This window comes from Musca vetustissima, unplaced genomic scaffold, assembly GCF_032173495.1.
Source record: "Musca vetustissima isolate MV318-11 ecotype Yass unplaced genomic scaffold, APGP_CSIRO_Mvet_v1 utg6509, whole genome shotgun sequence".
In the NCBI taxonomy this organism is placed as follows: Eukaryota; Metazoa; Arthropoda; class Insecta; order Diptera; family Muscidae; genus Musca; species Musca vetustissima.
In genome coordinates, this window is record NW_026877974.1 from 148,387 (window position 1) to 172,863 (window position 24,477).

At 35.3% G+C, this 24,477-nt stretch overlaps 2 protein-coding genes across 2 annotated transcripts in view; one reads left to right on the forward strand and one right to left on the reverse strand.

Annotated features, from left to right (window-relative positions):
• Positions 1–24,477, forward strand: part of LOC133322735 (DNA-directed RNA polymerase I subunit RPA12) — a 97,159-nt gene that overhangs the window by 29,408 nt on the left and 43,274 nt on the right. The window lies entirely within an intron of this gene.
• On the reverse strand, positions 643–8,497 carry LOC133322753 (protein dispatched). The gene is made up of 10 exons (XM_061531715.1): positions 8,366–8,497; positions 7,178–8,011; positions 6,907–7,086; positions 6,750–6,841; positions 5,632–5,909; positions 5,303–5,555; positions 2,852–3,081; positions 2,624–2,778; positions 2,168–2,421; positions 643–2,083 (listed from the first exon to the last, which is right to left on the reverse strand). The coding sequence occupies exons 1-10, from the start codon at positions 8,495–8,497 to the stop codon at positions 643–645; spliced, it is 3,849 nt and encodes a 1,282-aa protein (XP_061387699.1).

Genomic DNA, 24,477 nt, shown 5'->3' on the forward strand with positions numbered 1-24,477 from the left:
GAAAAAGTGGAAGTTTTTTTTTTTTTTTTTTGAAACATGTTCCACACGTAGAAGTGGGGAACTATCCAAATCAAATACAAAACTAGATTAAATAATTGAAATATTTATAGAAATATATAAATATGATGATTTTTTTAAATAATCTTTGCCATATTTCATTATATATAAATATATTTGTTTTGTTTGTATGTATGTATATATAATTTGTCAATAATTCTAACAGGAACAATTTCTTATTTTATTTTACTATCTACAGTTAGTTTTTTATTTTTATTTTAGTTTTGGGATGGATAAATCCATGTTTTGTTTTCGCATGTAATGGACTGAGTTGTTGTTGTTATTTTGTATAAAACATGTGTTTTTGTTCTATTAAAATTTATCTCCTTTTTTAATTGAATTCTTAAGCTGCAAAGAATTTACAATTCCCTTTTGTAACGTGATAATGCTTATAAATATAATTCCATCCATACCTAATAATTTATGTTGTGTTTTTTCTAATATCATACACTAGTTTACAAAATGCTTTTTTTAATTTACAAAATAGTTTACAAATACTTGGATTATAACAATATTATTTTTTTCTTAAGTTATTAGAAACACACATAAAACATACCTTATTTTCGGTTTGCTTTGTTTTTCTTTTTAACTGGATGTCTCTTCTATGTATTTTCGTGTATCCAATTTGTCATCCGCCACATCAATGGGAGTTATGGAAATATTTATGCCAGTGGTGCCACCATTGGCATTCATTACTGGTGTTTTTGTTGCTGCTGTGTTCACCAGTGAGGCATTTCCATTTCTAAATGCTGTTGGCGGCGGCGGCGGACATTTATGTTGTTGGTACGATAACTGATGAGCGGTGGTCACAGGTGAGGCCAAATTCGTATTCGATTTCTTGTTATTCAACAAATGTTCACAGTCCAAAGAAAAACTTTGTGCCGAACATTCTGTACCAGAGATGGTTTTAATCATTGAATTTGAGGTTAGTGATTCGAGTTCATGGGATTCGGAATTAATAAGTTCCCCCACTGCCGAACTGGATGGTGTGAGCAATTGTTCTCTAGCCGTTATATAATTATGTTTACGTTCATAGAATTTAATACCCCCGTTTGTGGCGGAACGCTTATTTACTCGGGGATACTGGAATTGCATGAAGCCATATTGTGGACCAAATAGTTTGAGTAGACTCATAAGGAAAAATGTGGAATAGCTCCAACTGACTGACATCACCACCAATAGAAATATGCCAATTTGGCGATAGGGCAGGACGCTGGAGAATAACATAAGGGCTCCAGCAATACCAGTGGTTATGGCAGCCATGGCGGTGGGACCTATAATGCGTGACAAAGAAAATTGTGTAGCCGCCAGTCTTTCACATGATGGCGACAGGCGATAATGTATGCCATAATGTAGACTGAAATCCACAGCCAACCCGATCGCTGTACTCACTGTCACACTCTCCAATATATTCAGTTTCCAACCCAGCATAATAAGTATGGCCACCGTCACAAAAATGGTTAGCAAAACTGTTATTACAGCATACAAAGATATCAAAATGTTAAGGGTTACTAGCAGTAGTACAACCAAAGAGGCGGACATTGCCACACTTATGGCCACCAAAGTGCATGTGGGCAGGCTATTTTGTACATCGTAAAACTTTAAATCACTAACAAACCAACCGTCTTGCATTTCTGGTGGCGCCGTTTTTAATTCATTTTGAAACCAAATCTCTACATCTTCAACAAATTGTTTAACTTTGTCATAGAGCGTGGAGAATGAAACATTCGATTCGAATTCCACAACCAATGCCTTGACAATAGGTGGGGGTGTTGTTGCATTGGCCAATGTTGTATCCAGTGTTGTATTGGCCAGTTCTTCACTCAGCGTGTTATTAATGTCCAGGGTCTTGGTTGAGGCCATAAATTTCGGACCAGCCACACCGGGCCAAAAATATTCTCTAGGTGTTGCATACAATGATGATATGATCTGGGGTAAGCATATATCGAAAACTTCCGGTTCATAGGGGAATTTGGAGACATCACAGCAGGGGGTGCGATCAGTATCGTCCATGCTGTTGACACACCTGCAAGGGAGAGAGAGGGTGAATAAACAAATATGGGGTAATATTCCAAATACAAAATAAATTTGTATGACGTTTATAACTTACATCCTTTCCATAAGTGTTATAAAGTTTTCTATAAAACAATTCGGGAGCAGCATTCCAAATGTTAGCTGATAAAATGGTTGTTGTCGTAGATTTTGGCAAAATTGTAACAGCCAAATTTGTGCAGCTTTTGTAGACACATTAAAATTATTGTCATAGTGTAAATTTCCATAGGCAAATGGGTTGTCATAGTCGCCGTCATCAATCGGCTGTATACCCCAAACAAAACGTAATGGCATTTTGTAATTTTCAGCATTCTAAAGGAAAAAAAACGAAGAATTGGTTAATAAATTAGGAACAAATTAGAAAATTAATCAAGAAAAAAATCTTCTATAAATTCTAGGGAGCAATGGGAGGCACACAATGTCACACATTTTGTGAAGCAGTTCAGAAGTAACCGATAGGCAAGAGTCAAACATAGTATCAATTATTATTATTTTTTTAACAACAAAAACTTACCGCCATTGTCTTCTCAAACCAAAATTCATTTTTCAATTTTGAATTGTAAATTTCAAATGGATGATTTGATACAAATAATTGGAAGTGCGCATTTTCGGGTAATTGTAAACCTGGTTTATATAAAACTATCAGACCACAGCAAATGCCAATAATTCCTAAAAAGAAATAGAATCAAATTTAAAAAATATTTAAATTTCAATTCCAAGCTTTCTTATTTTTTTAACTTACCAAACATGGTAAAGAGTATGGGTGCATAATTCAAAATTGTCGTCGTTATAAATAATTCAAGTTTCGTACAGAAACTATTAATTGACTTATTTATCATAATTAAGAATTTTTGTATTTGTAATTTACTACAGGTTGTAATGGGTGTAAAACGTTCCATAATTGAAATGGATGCTGGTAGCCAGGTAACCATTAGGAAATAGTTTGTTATAACTGCGGTGCCGGCAAAAATACTGGAAAAAATCGAAAATGTATTTATATATTATTATTTTATTTATCAAAACCAAATCATAAAAAACTTAAACAATTAGTCTGTTCCTGTAATGCAAGAATCTACGAGTTTTTACTATTTTTCCGATATCATAAAGGAAAGAAGTGTTATCGAAGTAAAAAATAGTAGATTCTTGCAGTACGGGAACAGGTCAATAATGTTTTAAAAAATCCACGACCTTGTAAAACATTTAAAAATATTTCTTAAAAAATCTTCCCTTTTGAAACATATTTTTTGTAAATATTAAAAAGAACTACACCCCATATAAAAACTTAAAAAATGTCGAAAAAATGTTGTCCAAAAAAATCATTTTAAAAATCTACGCCTACAAATAGGTGTCGAAAAAATTTATTGTAAAAATATACGCCTATAAATAGGTGTTGGAAAAAAGTAATTTTAAAAATAAAAATAGGAGTAGAAAAAAGTTTTTTTTTTAAAAATCTACGTCTATAAATAGGTGTCGAAATAATATTTGGGATCGGTGGATGGAGATATTGGAGAAGAAATCCAATATGGCAGGAGGTTTTAGGCCAGCCCAAGAACAAATGGGCAGCATTCAAAGAGCATTGGAGGAGAAAAGCCATGACGTGGCGGAGTTACGGGCAAGGAATAAAGAGCTAGAAGTTGCGCTAAAAAGATCGGAAGACGCCAATGGTTGCCTTAAAGAAAGGGCGCAGGCAAGGTATAGAGAGGCTAGAGATACATACATCGAATTTTACTATCATGTTAGTAAGCTTAAAGGTGAATTGGTGCCGGCTGCAGAGAAGAAGAAGAGAAAAGGAAGCTTTTGAAAGAACTGGATCTTTCGGAAATCTTTTGCCGGTAGGAAGATGACGCCGGTGGTCAATGTTGGTGAATCGGCTACAAAGGGTTATTAGACCAATAAGCAGATGCCAGTAATAAGGGATGTTCCGGCGATGAAGATTACACTGGTCGATATAAATCGTGTAAATGCGGCCGGGAAGTTGGATCCCGCAGTCACATGTAATATGCAGCCAACGTTAGATGGTCCGCCAAATAATAAAGATGACGTTCTATTAAAGGGGAAAGAATTTGGTGCCAAGAAAGATGGTGAAGCAGAAAGGGAAGGTTTTCCCACCAAAATGAAGTCGGTGGTCAGAAGCGAGAGTAAGCTGAAGAATGAAGCCGCGGCTATGAACAGGCCTGCAAATGGAACAGCCTGGGAGATGATGGCGAAGGGCAAAAATACGGATAAGCCACTTGGAAACCGTATGACCGAGAAGCGGAGGATGACTATGGCCAAGGGTTCAGGCTGGAAGAAGAAGCCGGCAGACAAAGATGGAGGTACCGAAAAGAGAAGCTGGTCGGAGAGATGGCGGATGTACCTGGATGCGATTACCTAGCTGTTTTTATATTTTTTTATAATTAAATTTTTGATATTTTATAATTTTTATATCTTGGAATATTTTATATTTTAATTTTCATGTTCAGGCCCGCAAGATGTTCGCGTAGCGAACATGGTTTTCAAATAATAAAGATAGTGAATGTCTTGCTGTGGGTCTCTTGTGTAAAGGACACTAGAGATAAGAGATTATTTTGGTTGAATGTTTGTTTTTAAAAAATATACGTTTGTTAATAATCCGTTGATATTCATTGAAAAATATTTAAAAAATATATATTTTTAAATAATCTTTATTCTGTGTAGTTTTGTTCGACCTTTTGATGATTATAATAAAACAATATATTTGTTCGAGCTTGAGGTCTAGTTTCTTTTTTATTTTTCACGTTCGATATTTCACAATTGATTTAAATTGCATCCACAGGATAATAAACTGGTGTCAAGTTTACTTAAAAGTTTTAAGTAAACTTGACACCAGTTTATTTATTATCCTGAGGATGCAATTTAAATCAATTGCGAAATATCGAACGTGAAAAATAAAAAATAATCTAGACCTCAAGCTTGAAAAAATATATTGTTTTATTTTTAAATAATCTACGCCTGTTGAAAAATATCTACAAACATGTCTACAAAAATATCTACATTGAAAAATATCTACACATGCTGACAAACGTGGAAAAAATATTTTTGAAAAATCAACGCTATAATTTTTTTTTAAATGTTCCTTTATAAAAAAACTTAACATCGCGACACTGATAGCTTTGTGTATTAATTTTTTTGACAAATCAAATCGATTTCAGTTACAATTTTTCATCGCACTTACCCAAAACATTTAATAGCTGTAATATAACTCGTATATGAAGCATAAAATGCTACCGTTGTTGTTATGGATGTAACAAACATTGAAATTGCCGCATGCTTCAGTGTCAATGCCATTAAATTTTGCAATGTTTCGGTTTGTTCAGATTCCGGATTGGCCAGAGATTTGGTGGTAACTGTTGAAGTTTTTGTAAATCGCTCCGTCAGCACACATTGCCATATTTTGACAAAAATAAAAGCATCATCAGCGCCAATACCTAAAAAAAGGTTTAGAAAAAATAAATATTTATTAACATTGAATTTCCATTTATTTTTTAGTTGTTCGTCACTTACCTATGATTACTACAACAGCCAATAGGTTCATGTATGGGAAAAAGGACATTTCAAATACTAGAGTATAAACAAAATATGCTAAACCTAATGAAAATATCACAGCAATACAAGTCATTATAGTAACAAATAGTGATGTGGTATATAGCCACATGCATGTCATAACAAATATGCCACCCAATGCCACTAGCCAAACATCGGTTAACAGCAATTCATTGAATAGTTCATTTTCCAAGCCTAAATCCATTGCAGCAACACGAACGATTTCATTGCTCAGGTCACTAAATGAAAAAAAAAAAATAAACAACAATGCATTTTATCAAATTGTCATTTGTGTAAATGTCAGTTGAAATAAAAAATATATATTTCTCAAAAAAGAAAAAAACTTTTCATATGTCCCTACACTGTTCATGTCCCGTGGAAACAACCACAACATATCATGAGCAATATCAGCAGTTGGAAAAAACAAAACCGCTTAAAATTCAAACAAAACCAGCAGCCTTTGATCAAGAACTGATATGTGGCCACATTGGCAATAATCTGTGTAGTAATGGTGCACCAAGGAAAACTAAAGTATGGCCAGAAATTTTACCAGAACGCGAAGAATATCGAGATTATGTAGAACGTTTGAAAAAATGTCGAAATAAGATATTTAATTTATATTTCAAAACGCCAGCCACTGATCAAATGCTTATCGGAAATATGTTTAAGAATTTATCAAAAACCAGTTATCAAATGATATTTTCACCAGATGATTATATGCCGCGTAAAGAATCCCTTAGAGCGAAACATGTCAGTGTTTACAACAATTGTCAAACGTGACCGTTTGGAATTGAAACAAGAACTTGAGACAATTTATAAATGTAGTCGTTCAACATATAATGATACCATATCAAAACCGGCTGCCATCTATGCTAAAAAAACACTACCCGGTCCCATTGATCGTTACACCTTGAGACGTTCGTAATAAATGGATACAATTGGAAACACCTATTATAAAATTGTTGTGAATTCTGTAATAAACAATTTTGGTATCATACTAAAATTAAATAAAAATATGTGAATTCAAATTTATATTCATTTTGGAATCAAGGTGGGTGGGTGTATATTTTTATACTTACACTTTTTCCCATTCATGAAATAATGGCAAAATATTTCTTGTATGTGATACTGGCACAAAAATCATGGAGTATTTTAGGAATATATTGGTTTCCTGCAAAGACAAATACTCTTCTTTTAAAACGCACTTTTTAAGGACATAAAATTATATTTACTTACATTTATCTTTATAATATTATAATCAGTCAAATAGTGTAATATATTAAATACAATATTTTTTCGTGTACACTCTGTTGGTGCATAACAACGCCTTTCACTGCAATCATTGCTTAATTTCAAATCATGGAAATATTCGAAACATGTCAATAGAAGATTATGCAACAATAAAATATCATCGTGCTGAAAGAAAAAAAAATCAAAAACAGAATATAAACAACAAACAAATTAAAAGATTCACTCAACCAAATCATCATCATCTTCAATGGCTTACCGTTAAATCGAAACACGAACTTTTATTGGCCAATAGTGCAGCATAGTTTGGCAAAGACCAGGGACGACAACAATTATTGCTAATCATTTCACGTTCGCAATACTCTCCATAATTATTAACTTTGGTAATCTGTTCCTGTAGCTCACACATGGCCAATATGCCATTGAGATCAAACAGAGAATCCGTGGCATTCGGACCAATGCGCTCAACAACAAAATGGGAATATTCCTTTGCGGGTGAATCACAAAAATATCCCTCAATGGGTAAACGAATATTTTCGTCACTTTCTGAGGCGGGTGGCAGTTCAGCTTTTTGCAAAAGCGACCAACGACTCTTTTTATTTTTGATCTCGTCATCGTCATCGACAAATGTCTTGTTCAGACCATATATGCCCTCTTCTTCGGTTTTTGTAACATTGGCAGGTGTTAATGCTGTTGAATCATTTGTTATTTCATAATCTCTAAATATGCCATGGTCACCATGCCATGTGTTTGCTGTAGCCGATGAATTTAAATTGCCTGCAGCTCCATGGACATTTTGTATTTGATTCCGGTTGTGATTTTTGTGCCTTAAGCGTTTCTTAAATGTTATAATTTCATTTGCCAGATCAGTTTTGTTCCTATTTCGCTGTTTATTCTTTTTGGGTTTTCGATTTTTCCGTTTACGATTGCGGCGATTCTTTTGCCGAGAAATTGACTGATAATCGAATCTTTCCGAGGGAGGTTGTAGATCGCTGGGATTTTCTACCAATAAATTTGACGGACCAGTTTCCTGGATTAGATTGTGCCAAGCTATCAAACGTTTGCCGATTTCGGTTCCACGAGTTTCAAAGCCCTGAAACAAAACCAAATAAAATATATTTAAAAAGTATATACATAATTTAAGAAGAAAGGCAAAAAATACAAAAAATTCATTAAGTTACAATTTAATACATCCTTCCCTTAATTCTCCCGACATTCATTGCATACTTTTAGGCATTCTATATTAATATTGCCGTGCAAACCATAAACTATAGTCGAATCCTTTTATACATTCCATTAAACTTCTTTAATGGACTATGGATTATTTCACAAATTCCATTACACTTTTACTTTTTGGAAATTTGCCTAATCAACAAGTAACAGCTCGAAGCACACCTACACACAAATCCCCTTTAATTAACCTTTGATTTTCTTTATTGGAACTCACCAATGTTGGATCCGTAAAATCGGGCAAATTATTCGTTGTCAATGATACAATAATGCACGCTGTACAGAATACGCTGATAAACAACACCATCAGATACGGCCGCCTAGCCAATATACCAAAATACCACTGCATTTTTTACAACAGACAGCTAGACAAAACTATGCCCTGCCCCCAAAACAATATTACTACCAGCCCAAAGCCAATGGTCAAAGGATTCCTTCGATTGTGCAAAATGAAATCTCATTCACCAGCAACTTGTTGTTGGCTTGTTGTCGTCGTTGTTGTTGCCCACAATTTGGTCCTCTTTTCACAGGACAAATGTATAGGAATTACAAATTTAGACATTTCATTGTTTTCATGTTCGTGTGCAAAATGTTTTTGCACAAACATGTTTCACTTAAATTTGTATGCTTAAACGATGTGTATGTTCACCGGGGATCTACACATATTTTATTTTTTGTTTTGTTGTTGTTTAATTAGATTAATTTTAAAACTTATTTAGTTTTTCAATAATATTTTCACTGCAAAAAATTGTATATGTATTTTCCGTTTCCTTTTTTCTCTTTCTTTATTTGTCATTTTTCTCTTTCTATTATTCTGTTGTTATTTCGGTTTACATAGCCCTAACATCAACAGCTGTTGACATTCAGTTCTCTCAAGTTAGTTTATTTGAGCTATCAATTCACCGAGATGAACAATGTCTCAATTTAGATTAGGCGAGTTTACTTGCGGCAAGCCTTTGTTTGTAGGAGAGAGGGCATGGGGTATAGAAATGAAAAAAAATTGCTCGTACCGACAATTTTCTGGCAATTCGTTTTGTGTATTTCGTATTTGTTGACATTTTATATATATTTAAATGTGAAAAAACAACAAATAAAAAAATTTTTTGGAAACCGAATTGCCTTGTATAGAAGCATTGAGCAACTTCAAAAGAAAACGATAAAAATTGCCGCGAGTAAACTCGCCTAATATAAATCAGGACCATCGACAAAGCATGTTATTACAAGGTTTACATACACCAATCAAAATCAATTAACATTTGGTATTTTTATAAGAAATCGTTTGTGCTTAAAAAATATTACAAATTAAAATAAAATAGATTCTTCCAGGACGGGAACATTTATAAGATGCGTTTATACTATTCCTTCTAAATCTACTTAATTTGTAAATCAAGATACCAAATCGTAGTTGTTTAGATTACTATTAAAATAATATAGAGGTTATTTTCCAACTGATTACTATATTTCTTTAAGTGGTCTCTTCTATGAAATCAAAGTACATAGTCTTATTTTAGATTGGGAAAGTTTACTTGCATTGTTTGTAAGAGAGAGGTGAAAAAGGAATAGAAATGAACAAATTATATTTTTTCAGTTTTTATTTCCTTTAATGTTGTTTTGATCAATATTAAAAAACATTCACAAAATGTCAAACAAAAACAAACAAGTATTCTGAAACTGCCTTGTATAGACGCATAAAGCAGTTTCAAAAGAAAGAGATAAGAATTGCCACAAACCAGGACATACTTTTTGTGTGTATTGTATGGAAAATGGCGGAAAATTGCACCGGTTTCAGAAAATAAATCAGGCTCAAATTCTAATTTTCAATTTTGGTACTTATTCCATTTGAGGATAACTCTATATTTACAACTTAATTTTTGTGGGATTTGTCATATATTTGATAAAAATACAACTTAAATGATGATTTATCATGTTGTGTAAATGTGACCTAAACAAAAAAATCATGCAAAGAAGGACTGAAGCATGGCCTATAAATAAGGTCATCCAGGGAGACCAGTTGGATATCTGCGCCACTCAAGTTTGCTCTCAAAATGGATTTAAATTGCGGGCATATGTGCATTGTTTTGTTTGCAGCTGATCGCAAAATTGTTTTTTCCTTAAATATCAACTGTTGGCTGTTGTAAAGATCGAAGTGTTTTTGCGGAGAAGTTTTTTTTACGGAAGTGTGAAATAAAATTAAATGCACTTCTATATACAGTGTTTGAAAACATAATTTCATCCCGTGTTACGCAATTACCATATTTTGCTTTCTTGCCATTTTTCCATTTTTTGACTGGAAGCGCCTTATTGTTGTTGCTGTTTGTTCCTGTCATTTCTCAACTGCTGTTGTTGTTATTAACATAAACAATATGCCTGCTACGAAGAAACAAATATTGTGTGGCTCTTGTAATGAGCCAGTGACAAAGACCCAGGGATCCGTGAAATGTAGAGTTTGCGACAAATGGTTGCATGGATCTTGTGCTGACTTGAGTGAAAAAGACCTAGCTGCACTTAAATCAATTAGAGTCAGTGCCTTTATTTGTACTGCTTGTGAAACCAACTTAAGTAATAGCCATGGTGGAACCGCTGATGACTTACAAAACCTCATTGCTAATAGAGGCAATGGGTAAAGTGAAATCTAAATCTGTTGGAATCGATGGCTTGATTTTGATATTATTTTAAATCTTTTCAACACTATATTAACTTCTTCTGTTTTCCCATCTGCGTGGAAGACTGTTCGTGTGGTACCAATTCCCAAATGTACGTGGTCCGGATGACTTGAGACCCATTTCAATTTTATCGGCATTATCAAAAATAATGGAACATATTGTTACGTTCTTGGACTTCACTTATTCCCGTGTAGACGTTGTTTTATTTCCCGATACAGTTCGTACCAAATAAAACGCGGGTTCGTTCTGATTACGATTATTACAATGATTTTATTCACACAACTTTACTTTGCACTTTACTTTACTCGACGGTTTCAATTCGCGATCTGATTCACAACTGACTCACTGCCTTTCCATTCCCTCTATTTATATGAGCCCTGCCTGTCGCTACAGAAGTTTCTAGACGATCTGGTAACACCTAGATCACGAACAATCTACCAATGCAACAAACACATTGAGTAACAATAACAACAACAAACTTACTGAGTGAACAATAACAACAACAAACTTGAGTAAACAAACTTACAATAACAACAACACATATACAGGCGAGGGAATAACAAAGAAAGAGGAATAACAACAACACATATACAGGCGAGGGAATAACAAAGAAAGAGGAATGACGTTTAACAAGAATTGTACGACAATAACAAAATAGAAAATGAAAGAGGAAATGGAAGGATGTAGAAAAATCTATACAGTGGTTGTTGTTGTGAAGTTATTCAAATAAACTGCGTAGTAGAAATTTACGTTACAATTCAAATTCTTAAATTAACGGAATTCATCTAAATGAACTTAAATCTAAAGTTATATTCGTAACATTGCCCCCCGCTTAAGCCTGTTCGTCCCGAATAGGCACAGTTCCCGTTCCGTAGGGGGTCAGCCGCTTCAAATGTACAACTTTCATCTTCGACCTGGGACTGTCGCTCCTCTGGATGCGATAAACGACGTCATTTATTTTCGTGACAATCTTGTAGGGTCCTTCCCAGTGCGTTTGCAATTTGGGGCATAGTCCTTTCTTTCGTTGTGGGTTGAACAATAGTACCAGTTGCCCTTCTTGAAACCCATCGGTATTTGCCGCTCGATCGTACCTTGCCTTCATGCGGTTGCTAACCATTTTTATTCGATGTCGGACTGCATCGTGGACTTTACTAAAAGAGTTTTGGCTGTCTTCATCTTGGTTCACATCGTCGTTTGGGGTAGCACCGAATATCAAATCGCCAGGTAGCTTTAATTCATTTCCGAACAGAACTTTGGCTGGGGTCCGGGATGTGGAATCATGAATGGCCGATCTATAAGCCAATAAAAACTTTGGAATATGCTCATCCCAGTCTCGTTGGCCACTGTCCACCACTTTCCGTAGATGTTCTTCAAGGGTGCGATTGAATCTTTCCACCATGCCATCTGATTGTGGATGTAGGGGCGTCGTTCTGGTTTTCTTAATTCCGTAGGAGTCACACATTTCCTTGAAGATCGCTGATTCAAAATTCCTACCTTGATCGGAATGAACCTCAGATGGAACACCATAGCGACAAATCCAATTTTTGCTGAACACATCCACAATTGTCCTGGCTTCTTGATTTGGGATAGCATAAACCTCCGGCCATTTACTGAAGTAATCCATGACCACTAAGACATACCGGTTCCCAGAGTCGCTTGTGGGGAACGGTCCAGCTACATCCATTGCGATTCTTTCAAAAGGGGCTCCTGAATTATACTGCTGCATGTAGCCTCGACTCTTCCGTGTTGGACCTTTAGCCCTTATGCACCTTTCACAATTGGCGATCCAGTCGGCAATGGATTTTTGACAGCCGACCCAGTAGAATCTCTGTTTCACCTTTTCAGCGGTCTTTGCTATGCCAAGATGTCCTCCACTTGGCCCATCGTGAAACTCCGACAAGACATCCCTTATTTTGGAGTCTGGGACGACGATCAAGTTCCGGTGAGATTTACCGTCCTCACTTTCCCATTTGCGATATAGGCAGCCATCTTTTATAAGTAGACTGTCCCACTGGGCCCAATAGGATTTTAAAAGAGGGCTTTCGGAGGTAATTTCTTTACGACTAGGTCGCTTGCCCGTTTCAATGGCCGAAATTACTTTGCCCAGAATGGGATCTCTTCGTTGTTCCGTCGACCAATCTTCACCCGACTCAAACTGCAATAGTCGGACATCAACGATATTCTCCTTATTCTCAGCCTTTGAGCAATGCCTGCATTCTACCTTGCATGGCCGACGAGACAGGGCATCAGCATTACCGTGTTTTCCGTCTTCTCTGTGCTCGATTCTGTTCAACGGTGACTCATTGGTGGACTGTTGAGCCGTTCTTCTACCATCTTTCGTTGTAGGTGGTGACGATGACCTGGATCGTTTGCGCTTAGCTCTGCATTCGCGTGCAATATGACCTGCTTTATCGCAGTTGTAGCATCTAACCCTGGGCTTAGTCATCCCTACTAACTTTGTTTCTTCTATTACCCGCCTCATGGCGTCCTTGATCAAGTTAACGAGATATTTGTGTTCGCAACATTCGGTCTCCAGTTGGCTAATCTTGTAGGTCTGGGGCTTAACAATCATTCTTGCCGTCTCTTGGGCAAGGGCAAACGACACGGTTTCGGCAAATGACGTTTTTGGTGACGCATATGTTGCACATTTAATCTCAGGGTCACGTATGCCATTCACAAAGGTTTCGATTTTCATACGGTCCAGCAATGGGTGATTCTCTCCTGGATACGCCATTAGCACCAAACGTTCCACCTCAGCTGCAAAGTCTTGTAACGTCTCGTTTGCCCTCTGTACTTTTCCCCTTAGTTCCATAAGGTAGATGTTTTGTTTATGTTCGCCACCGTACTTACGTTCCAGTGCAGCAATAACATCTTCATAGTTGCTCCTAGAAGCGACAGGAATACTCTGTATAACATCAGCAGCACTGCCCTTCAATGCCAGAAGTAGTGCAACCGCTTTGTCGCTGTCGTTCCACGAATTTCTAGAAGCCACTGTCTCGAACTGTAACTTGAAAACATTGAATGACGTAGAGCCGTCGAATACAGGAGGTTTGATTTTCAGTGTGTTATCAGGAGCTCGCACCGGACCACCTTTGATTTCCAATTCCGACATTTTCTTCTCCAGATTTGTAAACCTGTGGTCGTGGGCCAGAAATTTCTCATCTACAGACAGAATCTTCTCGTCAACCGACTGCACTTTCTTATCCAACTCTTTAATTTGGATCTCCACGGTTTCCACTCTCCTTCCAATAACTTCCGTAATGTTCTCGAGTTTCTCGTTCATTCTACAATTATCTGCCTTGAGTTCATCTAACTTTCTACAATTATCTGCCTTGAGTTCATCTAACTTTCTGGAATTCTCTTCGAACATTCTGGAATTTTGCTCAAACATTTTAGCCAGCATTTCTCTTAAATCGTCACCCCTGGCAGCTACTGACGAGACTTCCCCACAGTTGGATTCGCCCATTTCCGATAAATCCACTTCATCCTTACTGTCAAACTCATATGTATCGATGTTCATACCACGGCGCTCGAACTCATCCAACAGACGTTTTTGTAGTTCAGCCTTGTTGCCAGTAGAGGACAATTCCAATTTATTCAGCTCCTTCTTCAAGTCTTCCACTCGTAGATCCTTAAACTTCATCGTAGTATTATCGTAATCCCACTTCTGACACCAATTGTTACGTTCTTGGACTTCACTTATTCCCGTGTAGACGTTGTTTTATTTCCCGATACAGTTCGTACCAAATAAAACGCGGGTTCGTTCTGATTACGATTATTAAAATGTTCTGATTACGATTATTACAATGATTTTATTCACACAACTTTACTTTGCACTTTACTTTACTCGACGGTTTCAATTCGCGATCTGATTCACAACTGACTCACTGCCTTTCCATTCCCTCTATTTATATGAGCCCTGCCTGTCGCTACAGAAGTTTCTAGACGATCTGGTAACACCTAGATCACGAACAATCTACCAATGCAACAAACACATTGAGTAACAATAACAACAACAAACTTACTGAGTGAACAATAACAACAACAAACTTGAGTAAACAAACTTACAATAACAACAACACATATACAGGCGAGGGAATAACAAAGAAAGAGGAATAACAACAACACATATACAGGCGAGGGAATAACAAAGAAAGAGGAATGACGTTTAACAAGAATTGTACGACAATAACAAAATAGAAAATGAAAGAGGAAATGGAAGGATGTAGAAAAATCTATACAGTGGTTGTTGTTGTGAAGTTATTCAAATAAACTGCGTAGTAGAAATTTACGTTACAATTCAAATTCTTAAATTAACGGAATTCATCTAAATGAACTTAAATCTAAAGTTATATTCGTAACAATATTATTAAAAAGCAAATGCTTACGGCTTGTGTTAATCGAATAAATGAATGCCAATATGCTTTTCGCCATGGACATAATACTACTCACTTGCTGCTTCAACTAACTGACTCGATTCGTAAAACTATTAATGATGGCAGGATTAGTATTATGGTATCCTTAGATTTGTCTAAAGCCTTCAATTCTCTTGATTACATGCGCCTTGTAAGTAAGGTAAGAGATGAATTTAACTTTTCAAGATCTGCGTGTAAATTAATTTTTTCCTATTTATGTGAAAGGAGTCAATTTGTCGTGCTAAATGGTGCTGAATCCAGTATTCTGAATTTGTTCTCCGGGGTTCCACAGGGATCTGTCCTTGGCCCACTATTGTTTATTTTATATATAAATGACCTTCCTTCGTATACAAACACTCCTTGTTGCTCAACATTTGTTTTTGCAGATGACATATATCTACTTTTTAGTGGTAGGCGTGCTGACTTGGATATACTTGAAGGTAATATAAACGCAAACTTAAATCGTTTTGTTGATTGGGCTAATAGAAATTCACTAATGGTTAACCCATCCAAGACTAAGGCAATATCATTTTGTAATAACAATCGTGTTTTGCCATCTTTTAACATTTTCATGAACCAAATTCGAATAGATTTTGTACAGCAGCATAAGTGTCTCGGTGTAATTATTGACTGTGATCTTTCGTTTAGAAGTCACATTGTTCCTTTTTCGGCAAAGTATGGAGCATGTATCTATGGGTCAAATTTATACCTTCCTCACCGAATAAAATTAATGCTAGCTAATTCTCTTTTATTATCTCAGTTTTTGTACGGACTTGAGGTCTATTCGGGTACAATCGGTGTTAATATTGATAAATTGAAGCGTATTGTGAATACTATTATACGTTTCGTATACAATCTTCGCCGAGATGATCATACTTCTGCCTATGTTATTCGTTTCCTGGGATGTTCTTTGGAAATGTACATAAGCTATCGTTGCATTTTGATTTTTTATAATCTTATTAAGAATGGTATACCTTGCGCCTTTAGACGTTTATTTCAGTTTTCACATTCAACAAGGAATCCTCAGATTTATATATTCCTAGAATATGGAAAAATATATATTCCAGGTCATTCTTGGTAAGAGTTGCTCGTTTTTGGAATTTTTTGCCATTAGAACTGCGTATTTTTTCTCATAGCAATAATGCCTTTCGTATGAAAATTATGCAGTATTTTCAAGAATTAATTGAATAGCTTATTTAATATACTTTTTTTTGTTTTCTTTTGTTTTTATTGGCTTGGGAACTTTGAACTTATGTTAAAATTTAATTTAATTTTAAAATTAATATAGCTACATAGTTTTTTTTATTTGTATAATATAACTCAGGTTTAAATTGTCAAAAGATACACTAAATTGGCCACTGAAGGCTTAGTATTATATATGAATCTTAAATAAAGGATTTATGAGGATTTATTTGACATATATACAATGGAATCGATAATTTAAACTTAAAGCGGACATTTAATAACGATTAAAGGCTGAATCAGGGTTTATTTTCTTAAAGCTGATTTACATATAGCATTTAACCATGATTATAGGCTGAATCAGGGTTTATTTTCTTAATAAGGCTGAATTTACAATGACTTATAATACAAATTTAAATCATCGTGCGGCAGGGTTTATTTTAAATAATGATCGAAATCATGATACTACTGAGATGCAACGCGGTTTTTGTACGAAGAAATACAACTCTCTCTGTTGTTTGTTTTTAAATTTAACGGCTGCCAATACAAATACAAAAAATGATTTAAGTTGATTTTTTTTGCTTTGCAAATGATCATAGCATTGCAAAAACATCTCCATTGTTGTAATTTTTCTTTTCATTTTTAAATTACAAACAAATATTTTTGGTCCAAATTAATAATTTTGTATGTATAATAACAAACATCAGCTGATCAGTATTTAGATCACGATTAAAGGTATGTGTAAACAATTTGGGGTGTATTTCTGGATTTCGTTAATCGGGTCGATTTAAAATCGTATACGTAAATGTACTTTTATTTACTGTCGATCTCCGAAAACTATAATTTTGGAGATTTAAGGTCAGTTAAACAATTTTTTTAGGTTTTTCAGCTTTGGTTTTCAATATTTCTAATAATTCAATATTCTTCGATAATCAGTTTATGATAAAACGAAATTTTCTTTTTATATATTTTCAGTAAATTACGAATTCCCTGCAATGTTTAATGCAAATTTAACGTCAATTCTTTCTAAGTCTGCTTTTCCACAGGCAGATTTTTATTTGGCAAATACTGAGTTTGTAGGCGAGAGGGGTGCGAGGAAGAAACACAAAAATTTGACTGTTCAGAATTTGCCGTACACGCAAATTCTGCTTTGCTCTGTTCGTTGAAAACAATTTTGTTGACTTTTCCTTTTGAACCTATTCGCTTTACTGACACACAGCCGGCTTTTGTTTACAAACCGGTTGTTTTAATTTGTGCAAGTGAAATTTAATTTTTAATATTTGCAATTTATATAATAAAATATATAAAAAATATATCAAATATTAAAAAAATCTTTAAAATGCAAACACTTTTGACGTTTTTTTTCTTTCTTTTGTAGTTTGATTCGCAAATTTGGCAAAGAAAAATTTGGAAATGGAAAAGCAAGCGAAAATTTCAAAAGAGAAAACAAAAAATTTGCCAAATAAAAATCTGCCTGTGGAAAAGCAGACTAAGCGCCTTGCCATAGTCAAATGGGGCGTATTTACTTATGGTTGCATTGTTAACACTCACTTCCCTTAACCAGGTAACCGGTACACAATAAATATGTTTGTGTGTATGTGCTATACAATATGGCGCTGGTTTAATTAAGGCGTAATACTTGAATCGTTTACAACATAATCGCATTTATTTTTATATATTTTTTACGTAATTTAATGTAATCTCTTCATTTCTCGCTTTCAAACAATATGCTACAATAGTGGCTGTATATGTGAAAATGGCAAAAATCAAACTAACATCGAAGAAATCAAAGAAATCCTCTGTCGCGGCCAAGAAAAATGTTAAAGGTGAAACAACAAATATTAATGCTAATGTCAATGATGATGAACATGAACTCAGTAGATATTTGGACGATTATTATGATATACAAGCAAAAATTCGTTTGTGTTTTGTGAAAATAAAACGTGACAAAAGAATAAATAAGGCTTCTGGAGATTGTCGGCGTGGTGGCTGTACTATCAGTGGCAGTGATCCCCACACATTGAAGGCTCAATGTACAGAAGATAATGTGTATAACATACCAGAAGAAGATACATTCAATGACGTCACAGAATGTGACGACAATATCAAAACCACCACCATAAATGTTGTGACAAGAGAAATGAAGGGCGTTAATGGGTCTAACACTAGCATTCCTTGTGAATCGGATGTTTTTGAATTATCTGCAAATAGTAAAGAGTCGTCCCGCCATTTATTAAATAGTGCAGGAATTTGTGTACCGAAACAAAAATTACGAATATGTAAAGTTAGAATAAAACGTTTGCGTAGAATACAAACAAATTATATTACAATGAAAACAACACCGTTCAAGATCACGCGGAAGAAACAATTGCGGAAACGTAGTATACAAATGATACAAACGCGCCGCCATATGCCCCTGCTCCGACAATCTACTACCCCACCAACAGCAGGTGAGACAAATTACCTTAATAAATATTATGGTACTCAAGAATCAAGAATTCGTTTATGTTTGGTTAAAATAAAACGTGACAAAAGACTGAAGAAATGCGCTGGCTGTGTGTTGAGTGGAGATGATAATAAAGCAAATCAGGATGTGGGAAAGTCGTCTAGTCCTCAAGATGATATTGTAGATCGGGAAACATTACACAATGAGAATTCGCCGAACACCACTTCTCCTACACAGGAATCAGAAATTTTTGAATTATCTCGTGAAAGTGTGTCTTCCCTTGATGAAGGCTTAGTTTATACAACAGATACATTACTTTGTGAATCGGAAATTTTTGAATTGTCTTCGTCGGAGTCATTGAATTGTTGCAATACTCAACAACAATTACAAATACGAAAATGTATCGTAAAACTGGCAAAAATATCCAAACAACAGCAGGTGAGAAAGTTCAAGGGAAAGAGACAAATAGTTATTATATTGAATTTTAGACTCATGGTACCTAATAGTGCCTTTCCGAGATGTCTTGATTATAAATCTGGGAGAAGTTGAGTTTAATGCCCGGCCTCCGAAATTTTAAAAATAACTATGACAAATACAACATCTTTTGGAAGCGGTTGATGTCCTGAGTACGAAATATTATTTCTATGGAAGATTGGATTTTCATAGTTGGGTAACTTTTCACTCTAAACAACTAAAAACTATTTTGGAACAAGTCTAGTTTAGGGCCCCTCGCGAATCGTTTTTAAACTTTTACCACATGTAGTCCTTGGGGCCCTGATTACAATGGTATCCTTTTTTCTTGCGGAAATCGGTATTTCCGGATATATGGGCCTCCAAACGATCCTTGAGGGGGCACTAAACTAGACTTAAGCCCTAAAAATTAATTGTAAACCATAACGAAACTTTGCAGGGAATATGGTAAATGTCAAAACGGTATGCGATCGGGGCTTACATATAGTATGTGTTCTGTGAGGAGCTAAACATTCCCCATGTTATTTTTAAAAAGCGTCCAATTACGTTACTTTTAACGTAATTGGGTCAGAACCGCTTTGGATAATCTAGGCATCTGACGTTCCTCGGCTGAAATGCGAGAAATCAGTGCGAGGATCACACGATATGGTGTGAAAGTTTAGAATCAATCAAATACCACATCTTGAAAAAGTTATCTTCTGATTTTGGAGGCCAACTCAATATCGAGCTGAGGTACCTGACTCCTTGTCTATTATGATTATCATGGAGATAAAAATATATGAGAGAGACGTGTTACGAATTATTCTTTGATGTGGGTCAACAGAAAAAAACATATAAATCGCAAAAGGGGTTAGTTTTTCTTATACAAGAAATGCTTAAGGATCAATGAAAATTAAGAATTTAATCGAAGTTTCTTCAGAATTATGCATAGCTTCTTAAATATTTTTCATTCATTGGTTGATCTAATGTATTGTCTTAAAATTTACAATTGTAAACTATATTTTTTTCTTATTTTATTTTCAGAATTAACTGCAATTGCCGAATTGGAAGATGAAAAATTGGCAACATCTTTTGCACAAATTGAAAATCCTTCTTTGGATCAGGAGAAACGCCAAGCTTTTGCAAAACTTTCATTAACAAAAAGAAAATCATATTCTTCTTCGGATGAACAGGAAAATGCAAATAATAATAATAACAATGAAACGAATGACAATGATAAAAATCAGGGAGACAAAATAGATAACAACAAAGCATCAGCAGAACTAACAAATCATCAATCAAAAGATAAATCAAAAATACGCAAAGCACGTAGCAGAGCGGCGGTGACATCTAAACAAATCAAATTAACAGATATGACAAATATTGTAAATCAAAGTAAAATACATTTTGATCCACAAACAAATTCGACAATGGTTTTCGAACATTTCATAGATTCTACAAATACGGTTGAGATCAATTCAAAACAACAGCAGCTTAAGGAATCGGATCAGATTGTAAATAGTAAAAAGGATAATAATAATAATAGCAATGAAAATCACAATCTTGAGAAGACTAAAGAAAAACGAACAAGTGGAAGAAGGCTTCAAGCCAAGAATAAAGAAGAAACGGATGAGGCTAAGGAAAACTCACCACAAATAAAAAGAACAAGTTCAAGAGCGTCAAGGAGAAAAATAAATTCAAAAGAAGTTGATTTACCAAAGGGGGAGAATAAGGAGGAAGAAGTTACACATACGGAAAGTGTGGAGCGCAAAGGAAAATATCAAAGAAAAACCAGAAATCAGATCTCTGCCAAGACAAAGAATGGGAATATAAACAAAAATAAGGAGAATGAATCACCAAATGTTATAGAAATGTTCAATACAAATAAACAAAACTCCAAGATATCTGCAGAGAATTCCAGGAGGAATTCCAAACATACACACGACGAGAAAAAATCTAATGAAGCTCACACATCTAAACAAAACTCCAAGATATCTGCAGAAAGTTCAAATATGAATTCCTCCAAACATTCTCACGATATTAACGAAGCAAATGAGATTAGGCCCAATGAAGCTCATTCTTCAAATTCCAATCTTGATCAGCTAGAACCCAACAACGACAACAATAATAGAGAAACACCAACAAAACAAAAACAGAAAATCTACGTAACAACAACAACAACGCCAACAGCAGTTCCTACTGCACATGAAATTGATATTGAGGAGGAGGACACAACAGCAGCAAACATTAACAAAAATAATACATCTACACCCCAACAAAACACAAATAAAAGTCATGAGGACAACGGTCCAAAAACACATAAATTTTTCCATCGCAATAAATCCAATAAAAGCGATAATGAATCTGGACCTGAAGTTGTATCCAATAAAATGGCGGCAACAAGAAACAGTCGAACTATAAAGAAAGCTCCTCAACGTGGTGTACGCTCCTCACAAGTGAGACGAGAACAAGTTTATGAATTTCTTTCACAGTCACAAACCTCGGACTCCGATGGTGGTGCGGGTACATCTGGACGATTTGTTAAACCTGCAGATCCTACGGGAGATATCATTAAGAAATTGATCAAAGAAGGTAAAGTTGCGGTAGCTAAAAATGTCAAGGGTAAACCCAGACTTGTACGGAAACCCAAAACAATACAAAATAAAGTTATGTTTAAGGCCAAACAAAAGGCTGCTACGGGAAAACAAAAGAGTACAGCAAGTACGACGACAGTGACAGTTGGTAATAAAAATGCTGGACATACAGTGCCAACTAATAGCAAAAACCCTAAACGGCAACCGATTGTCAATAACCAATATGAAAATGATGATAATGTCGACAACTTTGACAATCACTTTTTAGATGACGATGATGATATCGGTAATGCTGATCTAGATGTTGATTATAATATGAATAAGTCGCCCAGCAATCATCAACAAACTCCACCGGCAGCTGTACCCTCAGAACATCAAGAGGGCACTTTTAGTAATTTAGCCAAATCGGTATTGATTAATCAAGCCGGTCGCATGTCTGCCGATGCTCAAAAAATTAAGGCCCAACGTTTATTGGCAATGGCCAAGAAAATTATCAGTACACCGAAAAATGTCAAAACACCACCACTACAAGAGCCGGGCTTACATGCTGATTTTTCACCCATTCCCTGGCCCAATAAACGACCAGCCACAAAAGCTTCACCTTGGCGTATAGATGAAGATGTCAATCTGCCAAGGGTATTTAATTTTTCAAGGAGTACAGGAAATTTACCTTCATTTTCAAGTGATTACATACCGCCCACACCAAGAAAGGAAACTCCCAAAAATCGATCAAGTATACCGGACCTACAGGAGACGACACCAACTATTGGACCACCTCCAATGGAACAACAAGAGCAACTAAATTCACCACTTCCCCAAATACCGCTACAACATTCCGCCTCTTCAACACCCTTACCACAGAACAATGGCAGCATACCCTCATCATTTTCCTCGAATGACTCCAATGCCGAAAATCAACCACCACCAAAGGCAGCAACAGGAGACAAACAAAATCAAAATGAAAACGATGATATATTTAATTTAAAACAACTACCGAATCCTCGTCGTGCATTAACCTATCGTAGCCCCCTGAAGGCAATAAATATTTTAGAAGTTGTACATCTGCCGCCTCTGCAAAAATCCTTGTTGGAAAAATCTCAAAATCAAGATATGTTGGGTATCGAAAAACTACCATCCTCCGATGGACATGTTTTCAAAACCCCACAAAAACCAACAACAACCACAAACAAAAAGAAAAAGAAACATAATTCCCCCGAAAGAGATCTCTTTGGTTTCGAGGAATTCCTCTCACAGCATGATGTGTCCAGTCAAGAATCGGACTGTGAGACGCCCATCAATCAGAAAACCCAACATGACAAATCAATGTCAACCAATACCAACACCTCGGCTAATATACATAATAAATTGACAAATTTACGTAAATTACGACCGGATGGTTGTTTGGATACAAGTCTACAACAACAACAAGTGGAAAATAATAAAGGTAATAAAAAAATGCCCAATCTTTTCAATGAACCTGGCAGGGAACACAACAAAAATGGTGGACAAAAGTCCATAAAACAAATGTTGTGTTCTACAATGATTGATGACCATCGGCCATCGACAAGTAAACGGGCCTTGGAGGAATTAAGATTGCGTAATTTACCGCCAAAAGCGGCGGCTGGTTTTAATTGCGCCACCAATTTTGATTCGAATATAAGTGAATTGTTTAAGGATCCCGAACCGGAAACAACATTCAATGAAGATGTGAGTAATCACATTTTATATTTTAGTTTTTAATTTTCTAAAAGCGATTTGAAATAATTTATTTTATATCTATACATGTAAAAGATAAATTATTTTTAAGGTAATTTTCAATACCGAATCGCAATATAAAATGGAAATTCTTGACAAAATCCGCTTTAATGTGATTTTGTTTTGCAAGAATGACCGATTCAACAGGGCCTCAAAGATTTCAGTTCGTCTTTGTTGGTAGTATACGAATCATACATTTATATACAGAACATACATACATAAATTCTTAAGAACCGATACACACACAGATACTAATTTTCTTTTCCACATTTCCAGGAAGCCCATCGTACTTATATTCGTCCGTATAAACGAAAACGACGATTGCGAGAGAATAAACTTGTCTTTGTTTTGGACAGTGATGAATCGGAAGACGAGAGTAACAGCGACTATAACAATTCCAAGTCGCCACAAAAAAGTAAAAAGCGAGGACATCATCATCATAACAGTAATGAAACAGATACAAGTTCTGAACAACAAAAACCAGCGAAAAGAAAACGAAAATGCAAAGAAAATCCCGAGCTGAAGACATTTGTTGACGAGTTTCAGGAAATGTGTAAAGAAGTGGAGAGTTTTCAAATAATTGTGGAAAAGAGTGCATAGGAGTAGAGGAAAACAAAAAACGTTTACCATACCGTAGGTTTAAGATAAATGTATATTTTTTGTTTTTTTTTTTTCAACAGATTATAGTCAAATATTTCTTATTTTATATGTATGCTTTTTAATTCACCTTTTAAAGGGTATTCTTCTTTGTATTTCATGTTCGTTCTAATTCAATTTTTTTAATATGTAATTTGTATGTGTATTTCGATGCAATTTAGTATTAA